The sequence below is a fragment of the Prionailurus bengalensis genome, chromosome C2 (genome assembly GCF_016509475.1).
Source record: "Prionailurus bengalensis isolate Pbe53 chromosome C2, Fcat_Pben_1.1_paternal_pri, whole genome shotgun sequence".
Classification (NCBI taxonomy): Eukaryota; Metazoa; Chordata; class Mammalia; order Carnivora; family Felidae; genus Prionailurus; species Prionailurus bengalensis.
Window position 1 is genome coordinate 91,796,232 of NC_057350.1, and position 26,348 is coordinate 91,822,579.

The 26,348-nt window shown below is 35.4% G+C and overlaps 1 protein-coding gene across 3 annotated transcripts in view; it reads right to left on the minus strand.

The window, feature by feature from the left end:
• NAALADL2 (N-acetylated alpha-linked acidic dipeptidase like 2) overlaps nucleotides 1–26,348 on the minus strand; it is a 1,353,396-nt gene that overhangs the window by 487,891 nt on the left and 839,157 nt on the right. For all 3 annotated transcript variants that reach the window (XM_043594881.1, XM_043594879.1, XM_043594880.1), the window contains one exon: nucleotides 878–1,028. In XM_043594881.1, coding sequence (XP_043450816.1) covers nucleotides 878–1,028 — 151 coding nt within the window. The remainder of the gene's footprint in view (nucleotides 1–877; nucleotides 1,029–26,348) is intronic.

Below are 26,348 nucleotides of genomic sequence, written 5' to 3' on the forward strand. Positions count from 1 at the left end.
GAAGTTAATATAGATAGAGAGAGGACAACTGGACTTTAATAAGATAATTAGAATGTTCTTTGTGATGTTTTCTGGAAAACAGGGAGGAATTTTGGCAAAATACATGAATTATTACATGAAGTTTTTGTTACTTTATTTACTGGCAGTAGTGTCATGGCTAATGGGTTACTATCACCCTGGAAGAAGGTTCACAGAACTTCTTCTTTGACCAAATCTGTATTAACGGACTACTTGTTAATGATACACTGGACAGAAATTCAATGATGCAGGAAGCACCTGCCAAAATCACAGGTGTCTTCTCTCTACCACATGACCTCCCCAATAACATGAACACAACTTATCGAGAAAGGGAAGGATATTTGATGCAAAGATGGCCATCTCTATGCCACCAGTGACTGATCCCTTCCTTTAGGGAGCCAGACAAGTCGTTCATATTAACTCCTTTCTTCTCCAACATTATTTCCACTACTCACTCAAGACCATGTGTAACCCTAGACTCGGTACTGAAAGTAATCACAGACATCCGAAAGCAGCAGCTATTTCATCCTTCTAGGTATTTTTATGTTTTCCACTATTTGGAGTGCCTGTCCCACAGAGTATTAATTTATCTTTAAGTCAATCAATAATAATATAAAATATGTTTTCTCTTTGTTCACAATACTGCAATTTACCCAAACATCTATTACAGACTTCCAAAAGAGTTTTATTCCAACAAAGGGTAGCCTATAATTTGAGCAGATAAAAAAAATTATTTTTTTAAATATGGGTGGTAAGAATTTTCCAACTTTGCCATTCCTTGATTAATTTAGGTGGTATGTACTCATAAATTACAACCTATAATAGTTAAGAGGATAATAAAGATTAACAACACACTTACCCACACTTGGATAACCAGGCGTAGAAGGGTCTCCTCCTGGGTTCAGTGACACCATGAAGGTATCATAGCTAAGATTTGCAGTCTTTGGTAAATCACAAGGATCAATATATAGAAGAACACCACCAAATCCAGCCTTTTCCAATAAAGAAAGCTAAAAGAGGAGAAAAAAAAACTATTAAAAATATCAGATGCAAATATCTACTGTCCTGAACCTTCCTGAGGGCCCCCACTATACCAGTCACTCTGATCTCTGCCCTGGATGGGCCAACCAGATCTCCCAGATATAGCAACTGAGGCATACAAGGAACTAAGGGGCCTCCCTCTGAATGGTGAGTTCCTGCTCTGTCTCTGTCACTAAGGATTTTGAAAGTAGTTCCTGAATGGGGTAGCTAAGTGGCTTAGTTGGTTAAGCATCTGACTCTTGATTTCGGCTCAGGTCATGATCTTGTGGTCCATGAGATGAAGCCCCATGTCAGGCTCTGGGTTGACAGTGTGGAGCCTGCTTGGGATCTCTCTCTCCCTCTCTTTCTGCCCCTTCCCTAATCTCTCTAAATAAATAAATAAATAAATAAATAAATAAATAAATAAATAAATAAATAAACAAACTTAAAAAAAAAAGAAAACAATTCCTGACTACTTCATTTGAAACATATCTAATGCAGATTCCTCTCTCTTCTTCAGTAAGTATGATGGGAAGGATGAACTTGACATTTCATGTTCTTTTTGTTTTAACTTGGTAAATTAATTTTTTGGGGTAAAGAGCTTGTATACTTTAGGGTGATTTACCTGATGTGGAAAACAATAATCATAATTTGCTAATCCATTTGTTTCTCCTGAGAGGGGAAAGGTACTTAGGGGACACTGGGGAAAGAAATGATGGAGATGATGGCTAGGAATCACATTAAGTGTAGGCAGTTGCAATTCACTGTGTGACTCTAGTTAACACTTGTGCTTCACTTCTCAATTACTGCTTCTCTTGTTTATTTTTACAGTGGACTAAGCAATACAGTAGCTTGTGGATCTGGCTGGACCCCACCATGAGGACAGAATCATGCTTATCTTCTCTTCCAATGTTCACTTGCACTTAGGGGGCACATAGTAGACATTCAAGAGTGTCGCTAAATGAAAGAACGAATGAGAAAGATGCTGGTTTGGCATGGCAGCTACTCTTGAAAAAAAGAGAAGTCTAAGAAAATACTTAGGATGTGCTTCTATTGGAAAAATAAAACATAATTGTACCTACAATATGGTTTTTACATAAAAGAAGTTATAGTAGAAAAATAAAAATACTTGATGTAAGTACATCACATTCATGGCATTTTTTCAACTCCTTTAAAAATATTCTGTAACTTCCCATTTTTGAATAATGGACAAGTACATATTATTTTAATTAATACATATTATATTAAACATACTTTATTATCAATCAGAAAAAAATAACCCTGATACCCTAAGCAAAGAATGTTTGACTCACATGTTGAGTCATGTTTTTCCTATCAGTGCTTTACTGAAAAGGGAGAAGAATTTAGGGAGGGGGGAGAAATGAGAAAAGGAAAAAAGAGCAAAGAACATGTCAATTAGAAGGCTGGATTTAAGACTGACTCTGAAAAGCTCACACTGAAGTCCTTAGGGAGGGTTTCTAATGTTTAGATGCTGAAATTGCTATTTCTAAAAAAAATGATCAATGGAATGATTTTGAATGTTCTGCTTACTATAGGAGAACATATTAAGAAAGAAATATGAACAACTCCAGAAAACAATTTCTAAGTATTAAAAATTACTTTAAAAAAATTAAGTAATTCATGATCACTAGACAAAAAAAAAGATACAGGCAAATAGTAACAATCCTATTATCCTATCTGTCAAAAAGTAGTAAATGTTAATATTTCTAAACTCTTTTATTAGGGCTTAGGCACATATACACATATACTTACAAAATAAGACCACTTACCATAAATTTTGCAACCTTTCTTTTTTTTTCTCATAATACCATATACTAAATATTGGTCCATGCTGATAAGTACACTTTCATATAACATTAATAGTTGTACACTGTATATATGTGAATGCTATAAATAATACAATAATAAGATGTAGAAATGCTGCCAAATGTTATTTAACCAATCCTTGACTGTTATTTACATGAAATTTAACTTTTTGTATCATACTTCAATAAACTTCCTTATAGCTAAATCATTGCACAAATGTATATTTTCATGAAATATATTTCTACAGAAAGAATTTGTAGGTGAAAGTATTACTATTTTTTATGATTTTCGATAAAATATTTTCCCTCCAGAAAAGCTATATATAACTAGCTACATTCTTACCAGTCATATATCTGAGTACTTATTTCCTCCATCACCAGCATTGAATATTACTTATTAAGAAATATTTGCCAATCTAGCCAAAAATTTACCGTCCATTTTTAAAAAATTACAAGTGACATTAAATTTATTTTTGCTCGTAATTTTGGTCACTTGCATATTTTCTGAAGAATTACCTGATAGTGAAAATTTTTGTGATTCCTGGGGTACTTATCCATTCACAACTATATACTGAGTGTCACTTTTTGCACATAATATGCTGGCATTGGCATATGGAGATAAGTAGGACAAAGTGCCTGCTCTTAGGAAGTCAGTTAACCAGTGGAATGATTAATAGTTTTCATCTTAAGTGTTAACCCCAATTAACTGGCAACTAGTGGCTGCCTGGGGAAGCATTGCGAGGCCAAGTTCAGGGTCAGTGAAAAGTGGAAAATAGCTCTATGAGAGACGTCTGCCATGGACACAAGAAAGGCAAGTGATGCTCCACATTTTTTGGTTGTTGTCGACTCTGCTTCAGTGGGATAGTCAAATTATCTTCAAAAAATCTCTTTTAAAAAGGTCAATATATTAACTATTTGACTCCTTAAACTTTATGACACCTGGTGACTTAGAATTTATCATAGTCAAAAATAAAATGCTACAGTTGCATATTTTGTTTCTTGTGCTTATGACTGGTAATACATTGCGATTTCTTTTATAATCAATATATACCATGATATTTTTCTATACTTGACAGCTTATAATGAAGCTATGTAGTTTAATAGTATAGTATCTCTTGCCAGAGTTGATTACCTCCCTACAACCCTGAAGAGATAGCCTTATATGTGATTTTATCCCCTCTTCCCATCCTCTGCCTGTAATGGTTGGACCTGAGGGGGACAGGTCTTCAATGTTGTCAAATCTGGTTCATGATGCTGTCCCTTACTGGCCACCACAGAGCTCCTAAATAAGTAACTTGGTGGCCTAGTTTCAGAAATTATTACGGGATTTCCAATGAAGTGGCAATTGAGGAAACTGCCTATATTAAATCAAATAACAAATGTTCCTCTACATTGTTAGAAAAGCATTTTGAACATGGTGAGGTAGTGGTTACCTAAAATATTCAAAAGATCTACTCTTCTAGTGAGATCATATTCTATAAAAATGCATTCAAAGGCAAGTCAATATAAAAAGGAGTAAGCTAAGCTGTCACTGGGTTGTCTGCTTTTGACTGTCCCTGGGAGCACAAGTAGAAGTTATTAGCCCTGCCCAGAACCCTTCATACTTTCAGATCACTTGAGACCTAGGATGATTCTACAGGGGGTCTAATTCATGAAAAGAGAAGGCAAATGTAAAGCTAAGATTTCTTAACACAGAAGTTTGATTATCTTTTGCTTCTCTCTCTCAAGTATATTACGTGATAAGTTTAGCGTTCTTCATCATGTTTTCTACCTTGTAAACTAAGACAGTATTTGACATAAGAGGGAGACACAAAAAATGAGTCAAGCAAATGGCCCTGAGCTCAAGTGTTACAAGGTCATGAAGAAGCAACTCACAGCCACAGGCTAGTATAGTGTACTGAGCCATCAGTCTGTATCACCCTGCAAGGGCACCATTTCCTAATTTACATAAAATACTATAGGAACACATTTCCATGAAAGTAGAAATCATTAAATCAGCCTCCTACCCTTTTATTTAGCTCAAGGACTTACTAAGTCTTTGGTGCCTGAGATAGGGGCTGGGCTAGTAACTGAGAAATGGTCCCTAGTCTACCCTGGGACACTTCTGTTTCTATATGCAGAGTCAGTCAACTCCCTTCAAGCTAGGTCATGATTCCGCCAACAAACGAGACATTATTTGAAGCAATTATAGTCCTCAAAGTAAAATTGTATTGTATTTAACTTTTTTTTAATGTTTATTTATTTTTGAGAGAGATAGAGCATGAGCAGAGGATGGGCAGGGAGAGAGGGAGACACAGAATCCAAACCAGGCTCCAGGCTCTGAGCTGGCAGCACAGAGCCCAGCATGGGGCTTGAACTCACAAACGGTGAAATCATGACCTAAGCTGAAGTTGGATGCTTAACTGACTGAGGTACCCAGGTGCGCCTACTGTATTTTTTATCTACAGGAATTAATAAGGATTTTATGGGTGTTTTTAGTCTGCTTGAAGACAGGAATGCTGTAGCTTCAATTTATATCCCCAGTGCCTAGAATAGTACCTGCTACCAAATGATTTTTCTTTTTTTAAGTTAATGAATAAATTAGTGTGTGTATCAATGAATGAACAAATGAATACACAGTGCATATGGGTACAAGTGTATTACATGAATATTATTTTGTTCTACATTTCACACCCACTGGCTGGAAAACATGCAATACATTTTGTGGCAGCTTGGATATACATGTGTTGGGATGTGAATAGAAGTATTAAACCAGCTTATTTCTGAAATTAACACACACACACACACACACACACACACACACACACTCAATTAGATGTGTTATGCTTAAACTTCCATAAAAATACATAATTAAAATAGAATTATTTTGTTTTGATTTTTGTGTTATTTCATTTTATGTTTTGTTACCTAAGAGTAGAGACAAGGAGTGTTAGAGACTAGCACACTAGGATTTGAACATGTGAGTTTGTCTTGTTGACAGGGTCTTGCAGATAAAATGTCTTTGGCTAACTTCAAGGAGGCTGATCCCATATTTCTTTCTGTGAAACATATTAATACATTTCTCCTTGTGTGTAGTGTATAAAGCTAGGTCTTAACAGTTGCCAAATAATTGCTTCTGAAATAAATGGTACTACAAATCCATGGGCAGGATACAGCAGCCTTATTGAACAGATCTTACAAATCTTAAAGCTCCCTGAAAACTACTCACTCAGAGAGTAAATAGTCTGGTACCTAAAAATGGTCCCACATAGGTTTATATTTCCACTGTCTTGGGGCAGGCAGCATGTGGGTGGCTGTATGGTATTCCTATATTCAGGGGGAGAAAAAAATCATTCAAAGAAGATCAAAGCCAGGAAGAGTGAAAGCGAAAGGACCCTGTTCTGATTCCTGACACTTATTAACTTCTGTTCTTACTTTTCAACGAAACCATTTTTTTTCTCTTCCAGAATGAAGGTGCTGTTATGAGGTAGTCAATCCACTTCCTCAGTATCTTCAATGTGAATTCCACAACTAGACTTCAATCCATTCATAGATGTTCCTAAGTTGTCAATTCATCCTTTTGAATCCATCAAATGTCAGCCTTGCTCTTTTTATTTTCACTGATTACAATGCATGGAATCCCTCAACTACCACCTAATTTCAAGAACCTGAAGTTGAAAGCTTGTGTTTTCCCCTGTTACTTAGGTTCCTTAAAACACTGTCCAAGCACTAGAACCTTTCTTCTGGCCTCCATAGCTAGAAAAGCTTTCTGAGTCTTCATGTGAAAACAAGAGCAAATATAACAATAAGAGGACCTTAGTCTTACAGGTAAAATTACAGTCTACTGTTATGGGCTGAATTTTTTTCACCTTAAGATACATATGCTTAAGTCCTAATCTTCAGTACCTCAGAATGTGACTATATTTGGAAATAGAGTCTTTAAAGAGGTAATTAAGGTTAAATGAGGTCATATTTATGGACTCTAATCCAGTATGACTAGTGTCCTGAAGAAGAAGAGACGTATCAGAGATGTGTGTACATGGAGAAAAGGCACATGAGGACACAGCAAAAAGGAGGTGATTAGCCAAAAAGAAAGGCCTCAGGCTAAACCAAACTTGTTAACACATTGATCTTAAATTTTCAGCACCCTCAAGCTGTGAGAAATTTTCTCTTTAAACTACCCAAAATACCCAAACTGTGGTATTTTGTTATGGCAGCCCTAGCAAACTCATACATTCACAGAAGGTGTCACACTTTATACAAAGACTTGGAAAAATATTTGTGATCAGTATCTAAGCCTTCTGAGTCTTTTTTAAGCCAAATCATCTAGTACTATTGCACATCTACTATGAGTCAGATAGTATCCCCAAAGCTATTTGTTGAATTTCATTCAGAATATCAAATACGTCATGTCAACTTCCACTAAGTAGTTGTTGAAATTGTAATTCAGAAAGGATAAGAGCTTGATCCATGGTCTGAACTACTAAGTGGCAATTCCAGGGATCAAACTAGAATTTTCCAAATTCAACTCTGGCAATCTTTCTGCTAAAGCACAACTTTGCTTTCAATAACACATCCATCCTTTACAAAGACAAATAGACTGGCTAAAGGGTGAATTTATAAAACACATCAGATTCTCTTGCTGTGATTTTCTTTCCGAGAGGACACTGGAATCAATACTGTGTGAATTATATGCCTATTTATTTAGATTGCTAAAAAGACCTGGATTTTTACAAAGTACTGTCAGGGGAATTAATATGCATTATAACAGAATGTGTTAAGGATTCATGGCTTTAGTGACAGAAAAATAAAAATAAACTTAAAAAAACATGAATCAAACATTTCATAGCACATTCTTATTCATTTAAATTACATAGCTCTGGCATATATGAAAGATGAAAATATCAGAATGTAATATATTCCTTAATCAGATATTTTGACTTCAGGGCTTAAATTTTATGTTATTCTTCCTTCTTGAGATTGTTTTCCCTATTAATAGGTTTGTGGTTTGGCCCTTTAATTATGTATTGTATTGTCAGTATACCATTAAAGACATTTGTAAGATTCCTGTTTGCTTTGTTATGTTTCAGAAATAAACTCACCTTTCTTTGTTAAAGGAAAAAAAAAAGACTATTATGGTGAGGAATATTCACTGTAATCAGACTGAGTATATCCAAGGCATAATCACAGCATTCTTTTTTTGATTTCACTGAACACCTCTACTTGGATTTCAAATTGCTTTGCTTAATGTATCCAAAGTTATTTTATTTTTTTTTTTTTTTTATTTATTTTTGGGACAGCGAGAGACAGAGCATGAACGGGGGAGGGGCAGAGAGAGAGGGAGACACAGGATCGGAAACAGGCTCCAGGCTCCGAGCCATCAGCCCAGAGCCCGACGCGGGGCTCGAACTCACGGACCGCGAGATCGTGACCTGGCTGAAGTCGGACGCTTAAAATAATTCTGGTGAGATTAATAAGAAGCAATGACCTTCTGCTTTTGTGAAGAAAAAAACTTGAAGTAATGCAGAAAGTTAAGCCTGCTATGGAAGTTGTAAAAAGAATCCTCAACTTTTATCATTATAATTCAAAAAGGAAGGAAGGAAGGAAGGAAGGAAGGAAGGAAGGAAGGAAGGATGGAAGGAAGGAAGGAAGGAAGGAAGGATGGAAGGAAGGAAGGAAGAAAGGAAGGAAGGAAGGAAGGAAAGAAGGGAGGAAGAGAGGAAGAAAGGGAGGGAAGGAGGGAGGGAGGGAGGAAAGATCTCCTATTTTTAAGGTATCCTCAGGTATAAAATGTTTATTTCACTTTAAACTAATATCTCATTGTGGCCTGTGGAATTATTCTTATTTCACAAATAAAATAATCATGACATAAGGATGACTAGTTCACGCCACATAGTTAATGGCATATTCAGAGTAATGTGTCCTCATAATTTATTTTCCTTTTGCCATTAAACTACATTACTTTCAAACCATGAAAAATGTAACTTGGCAAATTTCTTTCAGATTTTTAATTCATATTATTTGACAACTTTTGCAATGTTTTCTGCATAGTAGAAGCCTAATTCAAAAAATAAAATTATGATATCATTTTTCCAACCGTAGCTTAAAAATATTGAAGAGAATGTTGTATTTTATTTCTATTTCCTATCCATGATGGATCCACCTATGTAACATGGATCTTTTATTCTAGGTTCTAGGCTGAGAATACAATGATAGAGGAGGGACGAGCAAGTATTAACCTAAATAATTTTATTTTCAAGGAGAGGGATTTGAGATTCGGATAGTAAACACAGTGGCTGGGGGTCTTTTCCTCTGTCAAGGTGGTTCATGAATCAAAAACACTAAAAGGTATTGGTCTTTATCAATTTTTCTCAGATGATTTAATTAATTATAGCTAATATTGGAGAAAATATACAATTGCTATTAGTAAATATATTGTTGATATTACCAACTGCATGGGCTACTTTTCATCTGTAGACATGCTGTTGCTTTTAAACCACACAAATCATGTTCAACAGGAACAAAAAATAATACTAACACTATATATATTTAGAAATTAAATCATAAAGGCGTAAGCTTCTGACTTACCAACTTACTATTGTTAGCGCTTTTATATATATATATATATATATATATATATATATATATATATGAATGTGTGAGAGAGGAAGAGATTGTTGGTGGAGAGAACAGGGCCTCACATACTCACTTATGTGCATCTCTGGGATTTTGTAATTGTCTAGTTGAATAAGAAACATCAAAGAAAAAGTGTACAGCTCTTCACATAATTTAGTTTTTAAAATTTACTTATTTTTCTATTTTTATTGAGATATAATTAGCATACAGTGTTGTATTAGTTATAGTTATAGCATATTAGTTATAGACAGAACATTACTTTGACTATTCCAAAATTTACTATTTTTAAAAATGTTTAATATATGTTTCCAATATTCTTAACTAAGAAGATATTTAGCTAAAGCCTTAATGGGGAGAAACCCACGGATAATAAATAATAATAATTAAGTATCTCTAAAGATATCACAGTAATTTGCTATTGTTTAGGTTTATTGACATAATTTTCTGATGTTTCAATGTCTTGATAAGAATCAATATTCAAAATGTCTATTTCTACCATCTACCAAAGTTAGTTCTTTAACAGAATACTAACTAGAACTCCTAATTTATACACAAAGAAGGGGAGAAAAATAAAAACTGTGGTGATTGGACATATATTTGATGTTCAATGTTTTCTTAATTTATAGTATTATGAATCATGATATAAACACAAACAAAAAATAAAGTCAATTTGGTAGTGTTTTTGTTTTTGTTTAGCTGATATATATATATCTGTAGATAGATAAGATATATAAATATAGGTATAAATATAAATATAGATACAGATACAAGGTATATATATCTTATCCAAAGTGGGTGGAAATGGAGGGATATGAGGAAAAATAAATGAGTAACATAAAGAGCATATTTCAAAGTACTTGTAAAACTTCACCATAGGAAAAAAAATAAATTTCACCATAGCACAACTTCAAACCTTAGACTACTTCCAGTGTTATATGATGTTTTAAGCTGTTAGAAATACATCTGAATTTATTGAGTTGTTTTTCTGTAGCTTGGCTTGCGAGCAACATGGCAGATGAAAAAGCACTGAACTGAGAGGAAGAGGTCTTGAACTGGACCAGCCATTAGGCAAAGGATGCTGGGCATGCCACTAAAAAGCTATACAGTTCAATTTTCTCATCCATAAAAAGAGATGACATTTGCCCTGCCAAGTCACACAAAATGACTGGCAGATTCAAAGGAGGTAGTCTGCCTGAAGGACTTTGAGAAGTATAAAATGCTACATAATGTGTGAGGTTGGTAGTGGGTTTTTTTGATTTTTTGTTTTTTTGTTTTTTGGGGTTTTTGTTTGTTTGTTTGTTTTTTGGTGATGCTAAAGGAAGAAGAGAAGGAGGAGCACCAGGTTGATAACTGAAGGACTGCCATTTCTTTGGATTTGTTTGTCATAGGGAATGGTATTAAGGAAGAAAAAAAAACCACCCAGAAATAGTTATCCTGAAAAAATGTTTCTTGACATAAAAATGATGAAATTTCATAGGTTTATTTCCAAAAGTAAATATTAACATGACTTAAATCTACTCTTCCATTATCCTTCACTTATTACCAGGCTCTGTTTGCTTTTTGTTATATACTAGGTTAGAGGAAATGTGAATAAAAAATTCTATGATCCTCCCAGTCACACATTTTCCCCCAAACTGCATTAGTGGCTTTTTAAGATTTTTATAATTATATTGCTTAAAATGTTAGTTTATATCTTTTAAAATTATGATAATGATTACTACATTTTCCTTACCAAGCAAGGAAACACTATTTTTTGTTACCTTTTTATTGATTTTCTCCATTAAAAAAAAGGGCAGTTGAGTCTCCTAGGTGACTCAATTGGTTAAGCGTCCGACTCTTGGTTTCTGCTCAGGTCATGATCTTACAGTTTCATGAGTTCGAGCTCCACATAAGGCTCCAAGCTGACAGTGCACAGCCTGCTTGGGATTCTCTGTCTCCCTCTCTCTCTGCCCCTACCTCACTCACGCTGTCTCTGTCTCTCTCAAAATAAATAAATAAACTTTATTTTTTTTTAAAAAAAAGGCAGTCTACTTCACTGAGACATAATTTCTCATCCTCTCCTGAAATTAGTTTATTTAATTATGTAAAACTCAGATTTTAGTCAGGCATACGACAAAGAACCAGACATGAACAGCTGAGGGAGGTTCTCATTCCCAGGCATGCTAAAGGAATACATATATGTGGACATGGGTTATTTGTAGCTTTTCTTCTTCCCTAGGGAGCAAATCTGATGTATGATGCTGCAGAGAATTCAATACAAATAGAAATAATTTCCAGATTATCTTTGCTAATGGCACTACTTAGAAAGACTTATAGTTGCTAAAACACAGGCAGAGTGCATGTCTCTTATCCATGCATTTAATACGTCACCATTTGTTGTCTTCATAATTCTGGCTAGAAAAAATTATTGACAAGGCCTTTTTACAGCACAAACCGTAAGAGGTCACAGAGTTTCCACTTCACTGGCCCCAGAAGGGTCTTTTATTTTCTTGAGAATCATTATGCAGCTTTGGATGAAAAAAAAAATTACCTACAGGTACATTCTTATTCAGATTTTAGATATTTTTTAAGTAGACAAGGTAACAAAGGTCCATTCTGACTCTAAGTCAGCTTTTGAAAATTGTATTAACTGTTAAGTCTACCTGTTACATTTTTCATCACAGATGCCTAGGAGTTTAGTTCAAAGTATTATTTCAATGTACTATGTACCAGGTGACTGACGCATCTCCTGCAAACTTCCCCGCATCTCTTCCTCTCTCTCTTCTAGGAGTTTATTAAGACAAGACTCGGACCAGAACACAGCTAGTTTAATGCCTGAGTGCACAGAAATGAAGGAAAAAGATACCTTGGATGTACAGCTCTCAACTAGCCCATGTGATGAGCAGCATTAGATTACCATTGAATACACGCGTGCCCACATACACACACAGGTGTGAAAAAGGAGAAAACATTAGCATAACTGATTTTATGGTTCATGGCTTCTTTCCATGCAGATTCATCAGAATAAGTCTCTTTTTCCATGAGAGATGGTTTCTTATATAGAAATGTCTATCCCATAAGAATACGCCGACATACTTTATTAAAGCAGTAATATTAAGCAAAAATGATTTAGGCCAACATCTACCTTTCTTAGGCATTTTTTGAATGTTTAAAAGCTATTGTGCACATCAAATTGGAGTAAATAATTACTTTACTTTGTTTTCTCTTTTAATTGAATAAGTTTTGCTCATGTTGTGATAACAGGTTTATTTGAAAGTGAAAGTAATTTGTTATAGAACAGCAGCTTTTATAAATGGAAACTTCTACAACAGAACATTGTGAGATGTTTAAATATTAACCAGACATATTGTTCACTCTTGACACTAAATTTCAGAAACTTAATACAAATTAAGTACATACATTATATTGCTGGGTCTTGCTTACCAATGCTAAGAAATCCAAAATGTTCAATTCTAATTAAAAATGAAATTGAACTGCAATTCCCTGGGAACAAGGGCTGATCAGACTCAATAAGCTTTACTTAATTTATTTCAGAAACAAAATAATTGAATTGCTCATGGACAAAGAAAAAATGCTTACATTGTTAAAGAAATACATGCTTCCAAGTCTTTTGCAATTCTATTATATTTTCTAATGTTTACAGTTGATTACATATCTCACATATATGTTTTGAGATACTTAAATGTTCAAGAATATGCTAGCTATCTTTATTATTCACAACTTCTGTATGTACATTTACTAGGGATGCACCATAAATTTCATCCTTGAACTTTCCTTTTTTTATTTTAAAAGAGATATAAAAAGACTATTATTCTGGGGCGCCTGGGTGGCTTTTTTTATTTTAAAAGAGATATAAAAAGACTATTATTCTGGGGCGCCTGGTGGCTCAGTTGGTTAAGCATCTGACTTTGGCTCAAGTCCTTATCTCAGTTGCGAGTTGGAGCCCTGCATTGGGCTATCTGCTATCAGCACAGAGCTTGCTTCAAATCCTCTGTTCTCCTCTCTCTCTGCCCCTCCCCCCGCTCTCTCTCTCTCTCCCTTTCTTAAAATAAGTGAATACACATTTAAAACAAGAGGATTATTATTTTTCATTGTATTTAATTGGAGTGGTATTTTTTTTTCAAAAAAAAGACATTCCCAAATGCTTGACTCATGTCATTTAATTATTACAACAACAATATGAGATTTTTAAGATTACTCTTATTATTTTTTATTTGTATTCGGTTTTTGTTTTTTCAACTTCAGAAAACTGTGGCTCAGCGAGGTGTTGTGAATTCTCCATGGTTCTATAACTTGTAAGAGTGAAGATGGAAACACTTGTTTTAAACTAATAGAAAAAAAATTAAATGTGAATGAAAACGATGCTGTTGGACAAAGAGCAGATCAGATTATTCCATGCTCCCTTCTCTTTGCGTTTTCAACTGTTTTGTATAGGGATTCAGTTTGAGATCGCAAGCCCAGGGGTTTTAAAATGGAATGGCTTCACCTTCAGAAAAGAGTGTTCTTTGGATATGAGGTTGGTTTAAGAAGCAATGATTCAGGAATAGTCCTAGATGGTATCATTACCCAGCTCTGGGCTTTTGTAAGAACAGATAATGCAACAACTGGAGAAACCAATGAAATAAGCATGAATACTTCTTCAGGAGATAGAATTTATGCAGAAGAAATGTCCATGTGACAGGGAATTCACTGGAGTGACCTGGCCCTGGACAGAAGTTTTCTCTAAATCCACTTCTCTCATAGTGTTTGCCTTGTACAGGTCAATATGTAAGGTAGGAGATATGATAAGACTTGAAACAGGCATATACAAAATAATGTCATTCTTATAATTAATCCTCAGTATACTTTTTATTAGATCTCAAAAATGTTTAGGAGAATTTTTTAAGAAGTATGCATGTAATAAAGTTGGATGGACACAACAAATCAGAAAATAGGGGAAAAAAAACCAAAAAAGATACCTAATGAACATTATGTAAGATGAAAGAAAAATGAATAAAGCATATACATTTTTACACTGAAAGAAAACACATGAATCATCCCATTAAATTCAAAGATGTTTTAAGAGGAATAAAACCTCAGCAACACAGTTTTTACAAGAAGGCTTTTTGAAACAAATTAATAAAGATTGAAAGAAAATGATAAGCAAATAGATAGTTGGCAAATAAAAAAGCTAGAAGAGGCAAATTCATATAAAATATCTGAAATTAAAAGTAATAAAGATTAAAGGTATACCATACAAAATGATAAAAAAAATCAATGAAATAAATAAAGGATATTCCATGAACCTGAATACACTAAACAACATAATGGTAAAATAAAAATACATTAAGAATGCCAGGGGCACCTGGGTGGCTCAGCCGGTTAAGCGGCCAACTTCAACTCAGGTCACGATCTTAATTTTGTGAATTTGAGCACGGCGTCAGGCTCTGTGCTGACAGCTTGGAGCCTGGAGCCTGGAGCCTGCTTCAGATTCTGTGTCTCCCTCTTTCTCTGTCCCTCCCCTGCTTTAATTCTGTCTCTTAAAAATGAAATAACATTAAATTTTTTTAAAGAATACCAGATGAATTTCTAAAAATAGAATTATGTGGGGCATATACTTCTTTCAGAATTAGACAAATTATAAAGCCAAAAATGTAAAGATATATAAGAATTAATTAAATAATGAATCTGATGGACTTAACATTTTTCAGAGCTCACACACACATGCATGAACTTTGCTACAAAGAAAATCTTTTTTAAAAAATCTAAAAGGTAGATTTTTATTGGTCATATTTACCATAATCCAATCTATTAGAAATTAATACTGAAACCATGAACAAAATTAACTTATTCCTTAATAGCTTGAGATCACAGAACAAGTGAAAAGCACCCGAGCACAATGAAAAGTAGAATACATAACAACGAAACTTTTGGAATACAGTGGAACATCTATTCAGCTAAAAGTTTATAGTTTCTATGGTTCACACATAGCTTACCTAGGAACTTGGTTTTCATTTTAAGAAATGAGAAAAAGAAACAAAATTAGTTAGAAAGAGGGAATTCCTTAATTTAGAAGCAGAAAATAATGAAATGGAAAACAATAAAAAAGAAAAGCATATACTGTTTTAATGTATGGATCTGAACAAGTATTTGTACATTGAAATATCTGCAAATATTAAGTATGGAGCGAATTCATCATGACTGACAGCAAGTTGAAAACTGTGGCATCTGGATAAATTAAATATCTCGTAAGCAGCCTGACCATGTCCCCAGACTCAAGTCAGACAAAGTATCCAGCAGTGGAGCATCTGGTCCTGCAGCTGCTCAGCACACCCTGTGAGTAGCAATGAACACCGGCTTCCCTTGGAAACTACACAGCAGGCTGCCGAGGGGAAGGGCCTTTAATAAAGCCAACAATGGGCAGAAACAATGCCAAATTAATACAGAAAGTAGTACAGGCATGTGCCATTTTGTTTCAATTACAAAAGTCAAATCTGCAAAGAGGGGAGTCCTATCAGACTTTAATAGAGGGTTGTGGTTTTTAAATATTTAACTCATGAGCACGAGGGCACACCAGCACATGTTTGCAACCCCTCTCTGGATAGGACATAATGGAAAATCAAGGAGGGTCGGTTTCTTCTATATCTGCACAGTTGAAGGGAGGGAGATTGCTCACTAACAAGTTCATATCTGCAAATCAAAAAGCTCATGACTCCTGATTTCATGACTGACACTGATGTGAAAGGAACCAGACAGCAATGATAACACACAGGGAACAGCACATTTGTCTTTTCCTCCCCCTTCTCTCCCATCTTGGACAGGGAGTGATATTTTTTTTCTTTATTGAACTCATAGTGAATATTCATTCTTAAAATTTTTAAAGGTAAAATGAAATAAGAAAATCATCACATGAATTTAGTTGCGTAGGTCTGTCTCTAATCTTCCTCTTCTCTTAATGTGGAAAAATAATTCCTGAGATGCTATCCACTAAGACTTCCTTGGGGTTACTAATTCATAATTTTACAATTATGCCAGAAACAATGAAAAGCCCTATAGTAAACCCCAGCTGCTTTCCATTGCTGTCCTATTGGCTTCATAACGAATGTCTACAAGAAATATATAAACTGAGGCAACAGATAAATCATAAAATCAAATTATTGGGAAACATATCATTTTGGACCAGTGACATTTTCACAGAAATTTTTTTCATGTCCTAACAGTAAAAAAAAAAAAAAAATCTATTACAATCATTGTTATCATCTAGCTTCTTCAGTAGTATGAGCCCTACAGAAAATTTAAAAATGGGAATGGAAGCCAAATCACTGGGCTAGAAATACTGTGTGGGGCAGTTTAAGAAAAAAAAAAAAAATATATATATATATAATCCAATTTCTATACAAAATCTTAAAAGGAAATTAATAATATATAACATGAGAGTATCTGATAAGGAGACTTATTTCAGGTCTTGGTATATATTTTATAGGTTAGAAAGCAAAAAAAGCAAGTTAGGATCTGATAGATGGAAAACAGTTTTCTTTTTTTTTTTTTTTAATTTTTTTTTTCAACGTTTATTTATTTTTGGGACAGAGAGAGACAGAGCATGAACGGGGGAGGGGCAGAGAGAGAGGGAGACACAGAATCGGAAACAGGCTCCAGGCTCCGAGCCATCAGCCCAGAGCTTGACGCGGGGCTCGAACTCCGGGACCGCAAGATCCTGACCTGGCTGAAGTCGGACGCTTAACCGACTGCACCACCCAGGCGCCCCAAGAAAACAGTTTTCTTGATGGTACTTTCTTATTCATACTATGCGAAAATCAAAAGCTTCTTAAAATAAGATGTTAATTCCAGCAGTAATTCTTAAAGTTACATGATTATTGTACAACCTATTTATTGATGAGTAGGTTTTATCCTTAAAAACTGGTAACTACCGTTTATTATTTGCCCTTATCTTGACTTATATTTTGCAGTTGGATCAACACAATGCAGAAAGATGGGTGTTGTTAATTTCCTTTTTGAAATAGGGAAACTGAGGCCAAAAGCTTAAGTAACTTGTCTAGTCTCAGCACGAAGTCATAGAGCTAAGAAAATAACTAGATCTGTCTTCAAAATACATGTCTTTTCCATCATGCCATATGACATAGGGCCTATTTAAAAAGTGTCCCAAAGAAAATATGATTTCTACCTAAGGCTATGTAAACAGATTATCCATGGCATCTCATCAATGCCTTCTATTCTCATTATTATTTTTTAAAATATTTCCTTTCAGTTAATCTTCAAAATACAATTCGTTACTTTCTCATGCTCTTCATTTTCTTATGTCCTTTCATTGCTAACTCCACTCAAAAATATTTATGAAAGTATATATATATACATGCATATATACACACACACATGTATATGTGTATACATATGTATGTAGAGAGGGAGAAAGAAAGAGGGAGAGAGAGAGAGAGAGAGAAAGAGAGAGATTCATTAACATTTGTGGGTAAATTTAAGTACCAGACCTACTGTTATAGTATTTACAAAACCTCTATGCTACATGCAATTTTCTAACATACTATATTAGAAAATTTTGTGTTAAAGTACATATATTTTTTAGTAATACAACATATCAAATGTATTAAAAATATATCTTTATTATTCTTCAATGTATGTTACATTAACTCAGCCTGTATATGGGGATAAACTTACATATTATTTGCATTTTCTTAAATATATATTATATATATATAATATATATATAATATTTAGTATATACCTAATTAAAGGAGGTATATACTAAATATTATAAATTTCAAATAGTAAGAAAAGTTTACTGAAAAAGTTTACTACCCTGAAGAGTGACTACTGAATCATAATTACTATTCTAAAATCTCTTAAGCCTCAGTTGGGCTACCATTAATTAAGGTGGACAAATAAAAATGGTCTAAAATTTAATCCCCTGGAATACATATGTCAGTAAAGCAAATGTTTGCTTTTGATTCATTCTTGCCCATTATCCACCTTAAAAAAATAATTAATTTACTTCCTTCTCCTATAAGTAATATTTATTTTATTTATTTATTTATTTTTTTAACGTTTATTTATTTTTGAGACCAAGAGAGACAGAGCATGAATGGGGGAGGGTCAGAGAGAGGGAGACACAGAATCTGAAACAGGCTCCAGGCTCTGAGCTGTCAGCACAGAGCCCGACGCAGGGCTCGAACTCACGGACCGTGAGATCATGACCTGAGCTGAAGTCGGCCGCTTAACCGACTGAGCCACCCAGGCGCCCCTCCTATAAGTAATATTTAATACCTATGATATTATATGGCCCAAACTACCTATACTTCCTTGAATGTTGTAGTAGTCAATAACTTAGGCTTAGGAGAAACAAATAAACAAACAAAATAAATTAAAAAATAATAATAAAAATAAATAAATAAAAAAAACAAAATAAATAAATAAATAAATAAATAAATAATAAAAAAACAAAAAAAATAAATAAAAAAGTTAAAGGAGAATTATAAATTGAATAACTCAGAGTACTTAAATAATTTCCCATGTTAAAAAATAAAAATATACATTTCTTGCTTAAGATTGACTACTCTCTGCATCCTTGTTATCAAATTCATTGTATACTTTATCTTCTTAAAATAAACTGAACTATCCCTTATGCCTCTGGCTAACAGCTGGCGAGTCACAAGAGTAGATTTAATCAATTTACAGTGTCCCCCACTGGTAGGGCAATTGGATGTACTGTACCTGCACATCTTTCCTGTATTTTGTCTCATTTCAGATTCAAAGCAAAGAGCCTCAGATCCTTAAACTGTGAAAGCATCAACATTATTGACTAATCCACAATAAATATCCACTGCGACTGGTGTTATAATTTATAGTTAGATGCCATTCTTCACTTAACAAAAAGGGACAATTATTTTGGTCCAGCAAAATGGCATCATTCACAGTCTTTCTGGTACATACATCAGTAGTTATCGATTCTGCCAAAATTCTGTATTTCAGTAAGTTTTTTCTTTTTTTTTCCTCTCTTCAACCATCCTCATTATATCAATAGGCTAAATCACAGCTAATAAAATGTGCTTCAGTATGAGTTTTCATATTCAGTGAATCAGAAATATGTAATAGAGAAGTTGGAATGAACAGTGTTTTAAGAATGCAAAGGAGAAAGACAGCTGCATGCATTTTTGTAGTGTTATCCAAGCTGTTCCACATACTTTGCTGATGCTTACACTGCTGTCATTACTTTGGTAGGATTGACTTAAAAGTTAACCTCAGTAAATAAGTATATAATAACACAATCTTAACTTGCACTTACAAATGTTCCAAAATATAGCCCTGAAGATAGTTTGAGGGAACCACAAAGATTTAACAAAGGGATAAGAATAAACAGTGATTTGCACCTCATTAAGATATAAGGTATTCTATAAAACTGTATTTTCCATATAAATGAAAGTTGATCTTTTAAGTCCTAAAACTCTTTTCTAGTTAAATTCAAATAATTTAGCTTCGTTCTGATTTAAATGAACCCACCATAGAAATAGAAATGCACTTGTAACAGAGAAAAGGCTCAACCTTACTGAAGGCCAGGCCTTTGAAAAGGAAAACAGGAAAGCTGGGCTGAGAACCAGGGTGTCCAGCAGGATGGAGAGGGATGGGGGGTGGGGGAGAGCAAGCAGAAAGATCTGAAAATTCTACACCTTTAAAACTTAAAAATGGACAACATAAATTCCAGGATTATGAAGCACACAAGAAACAGTAAGAATTTCTTTTTTAATTTACTCCTTTTGTGAGATATTTGCTTTAATGATTAAAGAAAATTATGAATTATTAGAAGTCCGTTGACTGGGTTTTATCAGGTTCAGGAAGAGCAATCTGCATTCTCCACAAAGCCAAAACTAAGACACAACAATCTGAGCTCGAAAGTAGTATCTGCTCAGGAATATCATATCTAAGAATTCATACTAAAAAAAACAGCAAAACAAGCTTCCAAGTCCAACCAGCCCATTGCTCATTAAGGTCACCCAACAGAGGTGCTTTACCAAGTAAGGGAAGGGGAAAGACCTTCCTATCCCCTCAAGGTCCTTCTAGTTGGACTAAGAGTCAAATTGACATGAGACAGATTAATAGGAGAAAATCAGATTTAATTCTGTATGTACCAGGATTCCATACAGACATGGAAATTCCAAACACAGACAAAATGAGGTATACCTTCTGAACTAAAGAGAATCAGGTAGGGATCTGCAACTTCAAGGGAAAGAAATGCAATTCACAAGAAGATGGAAAAGAGTAAGTGTTTGGTAAACAAATGTTTGCTAGGCCCTTCCTGCAGAAATAATGGGACATATAGGAGTTTGATCAAACAGGCCTTGCTAGTTCCTCCCTGTCTACCATACGTAGTTCATAGTATAATGTAGGTATCTGTGGTGATAGCTCTCTTCCTGAAGTAGGTCCTCTAGCTCAATTCTTTTCAGACAGTTATGGGAGAGGTAAAGAGTTTTTCCTGAATCTACTGGGCTTTGATTGCTTTTTTAAAATTTATTTATTTGTTTTGACAGAGAGAGAAGAGAGCGAGCGAGTGTAAGACCGCAAGCATGAACAGGGGAGGGGCAGAGAGAGAAGGAGAGAGAGAATCCCAAGCAGGCTCTGCACTGCCAGTGCAGAGCCAAAGCAGGGTTCAAACTCACAAACAGCAAGATCACGACCTGAGCCGAAATCAAGAGTCAGATACTTAACCAACTGAGCCACCCAGACACCCCTTGATTGTTTTTTAACTCAAAATAATCTTCATGCCAATGTGGTCCATCTTGGGGCAGCCTGCTCTTGTCCCCTACAACCACAAGTTAATTTTGAATGGGCAACAGTTGCCTTAAAAATCTATATAAAGCCCAACAAGAGAATGTGGAAAATTCAGTGGTTGGATATGAATATTTTGCTGCTTTCTCCCCTCAAGTTTTATTTGTAAAATTTATAAAATGGAAATGCATTATTAATTAATTTAGCTATCATTCAGTATGTACTTATTTGGGTGGGTGCTATATGTTAGGCATTATTCTAGTATCTGGGATACAAGAATTAGAAAAAATTAATGTGCAATTATTTTCCAGCCATTTTATCAAAAGGAGACCATATGTTCATAGGCATTAAATTTTCAGAATCTATCAAATGTGACAATGCTAGATTTTTACATAAAAGAAATTAAAATAATATTTGTAGGTAAAATGGAAAATGTGTACATTAATTCACTGCAAGATAAGTTACCCATTCTTCTGTTATGAGTAGGTCCCACTTACAGAAATACAACAAAATCAATCCACAAGTGGATATAGTAATATCAAGTATGCGGCAAATTTTTTTTTATTTTATTTTTTAATTTTTTTTAATTTTTTTTTTCTTTTCAACATTTATTTATTTTGGGTACAGAGAGAGACAGAGCATGAACGGGGGAGGGGCAGAGAGAGAGGGAGACACAGAATCGGAAACAGGCTCCAGGCTCTGAGCCATCAGCCCAGAGCCTGATGCGGGGCTCGAACTCACGGACCGCAAGATCGTGACCTGGCTGAAGTCCGACGCTTAACCGACTGCGCCACCCAGGCGCCCCAAGTATGTGGCAAATTCAATGCGAATTACCCGTGGTTAGTAAGTAATATCACAATAAAATTATATCTAAAATGTAGCAAAATGACCAAACACTGGGGAGAATGTGATAAAGGCATACTCTCCAAATTAGACAAAAAGAAAAAGGCAAGTGTACCAGATAAATCAATTTTGCTTAGGATCCAAGAGCTCATTCCTAAATGCTTTTCTATGAAGTGGTTCATAAACAACATGAGGAAGTTTTTAGCAGCCCATGGTGAAAATTACAGCTTAAGATACATTCTTGGAAACAAAACTGTATTTTATTTTGGAATTTTATTCTGGTGATTGCACTAATGTGGTTAAATAAAAAGGAGTACTATGTTGAACACTTAACTTTCTGTCAGCTTTTTGCAGGAAGCATTGCTTTAGCACAGGAGTCAGCAAATGTTCTCTGTAAGGGCCAAACAGTAAATATTTTAGGCTTTGCAGGTCATGTGGTCTTTGTTGAAAGACTCTGTTCTGCAGCAGTAGCACAAAAGCAGCCATGGACAATGCCTATAGGCCAGTGACTGTATTCCAATAAAACTTTATTTGCAAACACCAGCTGTGAGATGGATTTGGCCCAAGGCCAAAGTTTGCCGGCTCTGGTTCTAGAGCCCTTCTTGTAGCCTTTTGTGCAAGCCTGGCTGGGTATTTTTCAAGAGCTCAGATGGCCATTCTAAGTCATCTGCTCCTGCTCCTCCCATAGGATATCAGCCAACCTATCCATCATAAAAGGTAGCAGCTTCTTCCCTGAAGTGTAGAGAATGAAGTCACTCCATTTCTGTTGGTAAAACTCTGAGAGTCAATAGTGAGTCCAATGGGCATCCTCAAATTCCTAATAAAATTTATTACAATTATTTTTATTATTTAGCATTTATACTGTGACACATTCAAAATACATTGTGGAAACTTGCAGAATAAACCTTAATGGGACATGAGGAATAAATAAACCTTCCAAGACAAAGATAGAAATATTAAACCTCTTAGACATTAAATCTGAGCTTCCTATTGGCCAGGATAAAAGGAAAAACACAGAGCTATATTAGTGACTTTTAAAAACAGGTATGTATGTATATTATAGCTCAATAAAATTGTTTGCTAAAAAGAAAAAAAAAAAAGAAAGGCATATCAGAGCTACTTAGGAAACTGCTTAAATACATACTGCCTAAGAGCTGGTTTAGAAAACCTGTGGTGAGATCCAGCTGTTTTGAGCCTTAAGATAAAATGCTTCATGATGTGTGTAGTCTAATACAGAATTTCTCACTGGAGACATTTTTGGCATTTTGGCAAGACAGCTCTTCCTCTTTTGGGATTGTTCCACCTAAGGCAGAATAAAGAATCTCTATCCCTAGCCATTTAATAGTTGTAGGGCCTCTTAGCCATTAGGAAATTAAAACCGTTCCTAAATATTTCCAATGGGATACTGGGTCTGGGCCACTGATCTAATGAACACAAAGAACAGTTAGTTATGAACTGTGTCCTCAGAGGATATGGTATATTGAATATTATAGTCAGGACAATGATACAGATACGAACAGGGATTTTATGAGAAAATAGAGAAGGCATCCCTAACCAGCCAGTTAGGTGAAGAAAACCTTCCTAGTAGATAGCTGAGACTAAACTAAGTCTGGAAGCTTTTGGTCATGGGAAAGTGCTTTATAAACAGGGACACAACATTTGCAAACACACAAAATTAGATCAGCATGATTTTGCATGAGGATTATGATCGGTTAATTTTGATGGATGAAAAAGTATAAGGCAGGGAATGATGAGTGTTCAAAAAGGTCAGATTATGGAAGTCTTTGTATGGCTGCTTTAGGACGCCAGATAGTTTTCCCAAAGATCTTTGAGAATCATAGAAGAATATGAGAGTGTGCGTGTAGGGACCTGACAGACCTAAGCAGGGAAGCATCGTTGTCAGACTGTTTCCAGACAGTGCTCCAGTAGTAGCATAGGGAATATGTGTGAATGAAAGAGGACTATTGCCAGGGAAAGCTGCACTTGTGAGGCAGAAGCCCAGCTGGAGAAGACAAGAACGATTAAAGTTGTGGTTAACAGTTGTAAGCCTTGATAACTTTTTGTTTTGGGCCATGAAGGAAGTTTGAAGAATCAAGGTGACCTATTGATTTCTAACTTGTGTAAGAAGGTATATTGCTATACTCCACATGGAAGAAAAAGATACAGAATTGGAAAAGGAGAAAGGGAAGAAATGGGTTCAGGTTGGTCCATGTTGAGTTAAGGTGGCTCTGAAGCATCTAAATAGAGCTATCACTCAGTGGGTTGGACTGTAATGGATAACCCTACTTTGCAGGGGGGCCTGGGTGGCTCTGCCAGTTAAGTGTTTGACTATTTCAGCTCAGGTCATTAACTCATGGTTCATGAGATAGAGTCCTGCATGGGGCTCTGCTGTTAGCACAGAGCCTGCTTGGGATTCTCTCCCTCCCTCTGTCTCTGCCCCTCCCATGCTCACACTTTCTCTCTCTCTCTCTCTCTCTCTCTCTCTCTCTCTCTCTCTCTCAAAATAAATAAATATTAAAAAAACTGCTTTGCAGACTATTATAAATATAAGACTAGTCTACTATTTGATGAAGAATTTAAAACTCTTCTTAAACATGCAGAGATTACAGATGATCAGATAAGTTATTTTACATAGGATATTAGCAGTGACAAGACAGTCTATGCATGTTTTCTTGTTCCTGAATTTCTGGAAATACATAATGATGTCAAGATTTACTAAACACTTATTTTGTGCCAGATAATCTTCAAGATGACTGTATATATTGACTCATACAATCCTTCACAGCAAACCCATGAGGAAGGTTCTTTTATCATCTATTCTCATTTTAAGGATGGGTGAATTAAAAAACAGACAGGCTACATAATTTCTAACTTCTACTTTGTCACACAGCTATTAACAAGAAATTGTGTTTATTCAGAGAGACTGCAGAGCGTTTACCACACCATAGCAACTCACGTGCATGGCAGACCCTCCATTGATTCTAAGTCTCCCCAAATCATTTCTTCTGCCAGTTGAAGAGCAAACAGTATTAAACATTTTGTTTTATCTTTAAAAGTTTATTTATTTTAAGAGAGAGAGGGGAGAGTGCACATGAGCAGCAGAGGAGCAGAGAAACAGGGAAAAGGAGAGAATCCCAAGCAGGCTCTGTGCTGTCAGCAGAGCCCGGTGTGAGGTTTGAACTCATGAACCATGAGATCATGACCTGAGCCAAAATCAAGAGTCAGACTCTTAACCAACTGAGCCATCCAGGCACCCTGTATTAAACATTTCTAATGGTCTTGACACAGTTGTCTTTGTCCACAGTTTTTGAGGCATGACCATAAGAAGCTTCTCTATAAAGTTTCTTCATAAGTTTGCCTTTATTTCTGTATTCACAAAAAGGGAATTTTTCTCCTTTTTTTTTTTTAAGTTTATTTATTTTGAGAGAGAGAGAGCGCATGCAAGTGGGCAAGGGACAGAGAGAAAGAATCCCAAGCAGGCTTCATGCTGTCAGCACAGAGCCCTGCGCAGGGCTTGATCCCACAAACTGCAAGGTCATGACCTGAGCTGAAATTAAGAGTCAGAGGCTTAACTGACTGAGCTATCCAGGCACAGCCAAGGTTTTTTGTTTGTTTGTTTGTTTTTGTTTTCTTAAACCACAGATGTTATCAACAGGCTTGCATTTAAATCCTGACTCTGCAACCTACAAGCTATATGATCTCGGGCCGGTTGACACAAGGCCTCAAAGCCATACATCATGCCTTTGGTGACTGAAAAGGAAATGTAGTAAGCAAAACAATTCACCATATTTTTCCTTTGGCTGGGCTGTCTTGGTGCCGTCAGCAACTTTTACTCCACTGACTGTTCTAGGCCTTTAGGGAACTTCTCCAAGATCCTACTTCCAAACACCCCATCAAATTCTCTGGCTAGCATTTAATTTCCCTGGATTCCTTACTTCTTCCTCGGTATCTGCTGCAACTTCCCTGCTCAGTGCATGTGGACTGAGATGTTGGAAATGCTCTGTCTGCCTGGCATGGTCTGCCTTTGCCCATTCTTTATGACGCCTTTGGCTTCATAACCTGGAGACCAAAGGTCAATCAAATCTAGCTGTCTGTACTGCTTAGGGTATCAGACCTGACACCATATATTGGGCTGTTCAAGAAAATGTTCTATCCTGGAAAATGCATATATATTCAGGAAAAAACAAAAAGTTATTTTGCTATTTTTTAATAATGATAGCTACTAATTAGTTGCCTTCTATGTGACATGCAGTA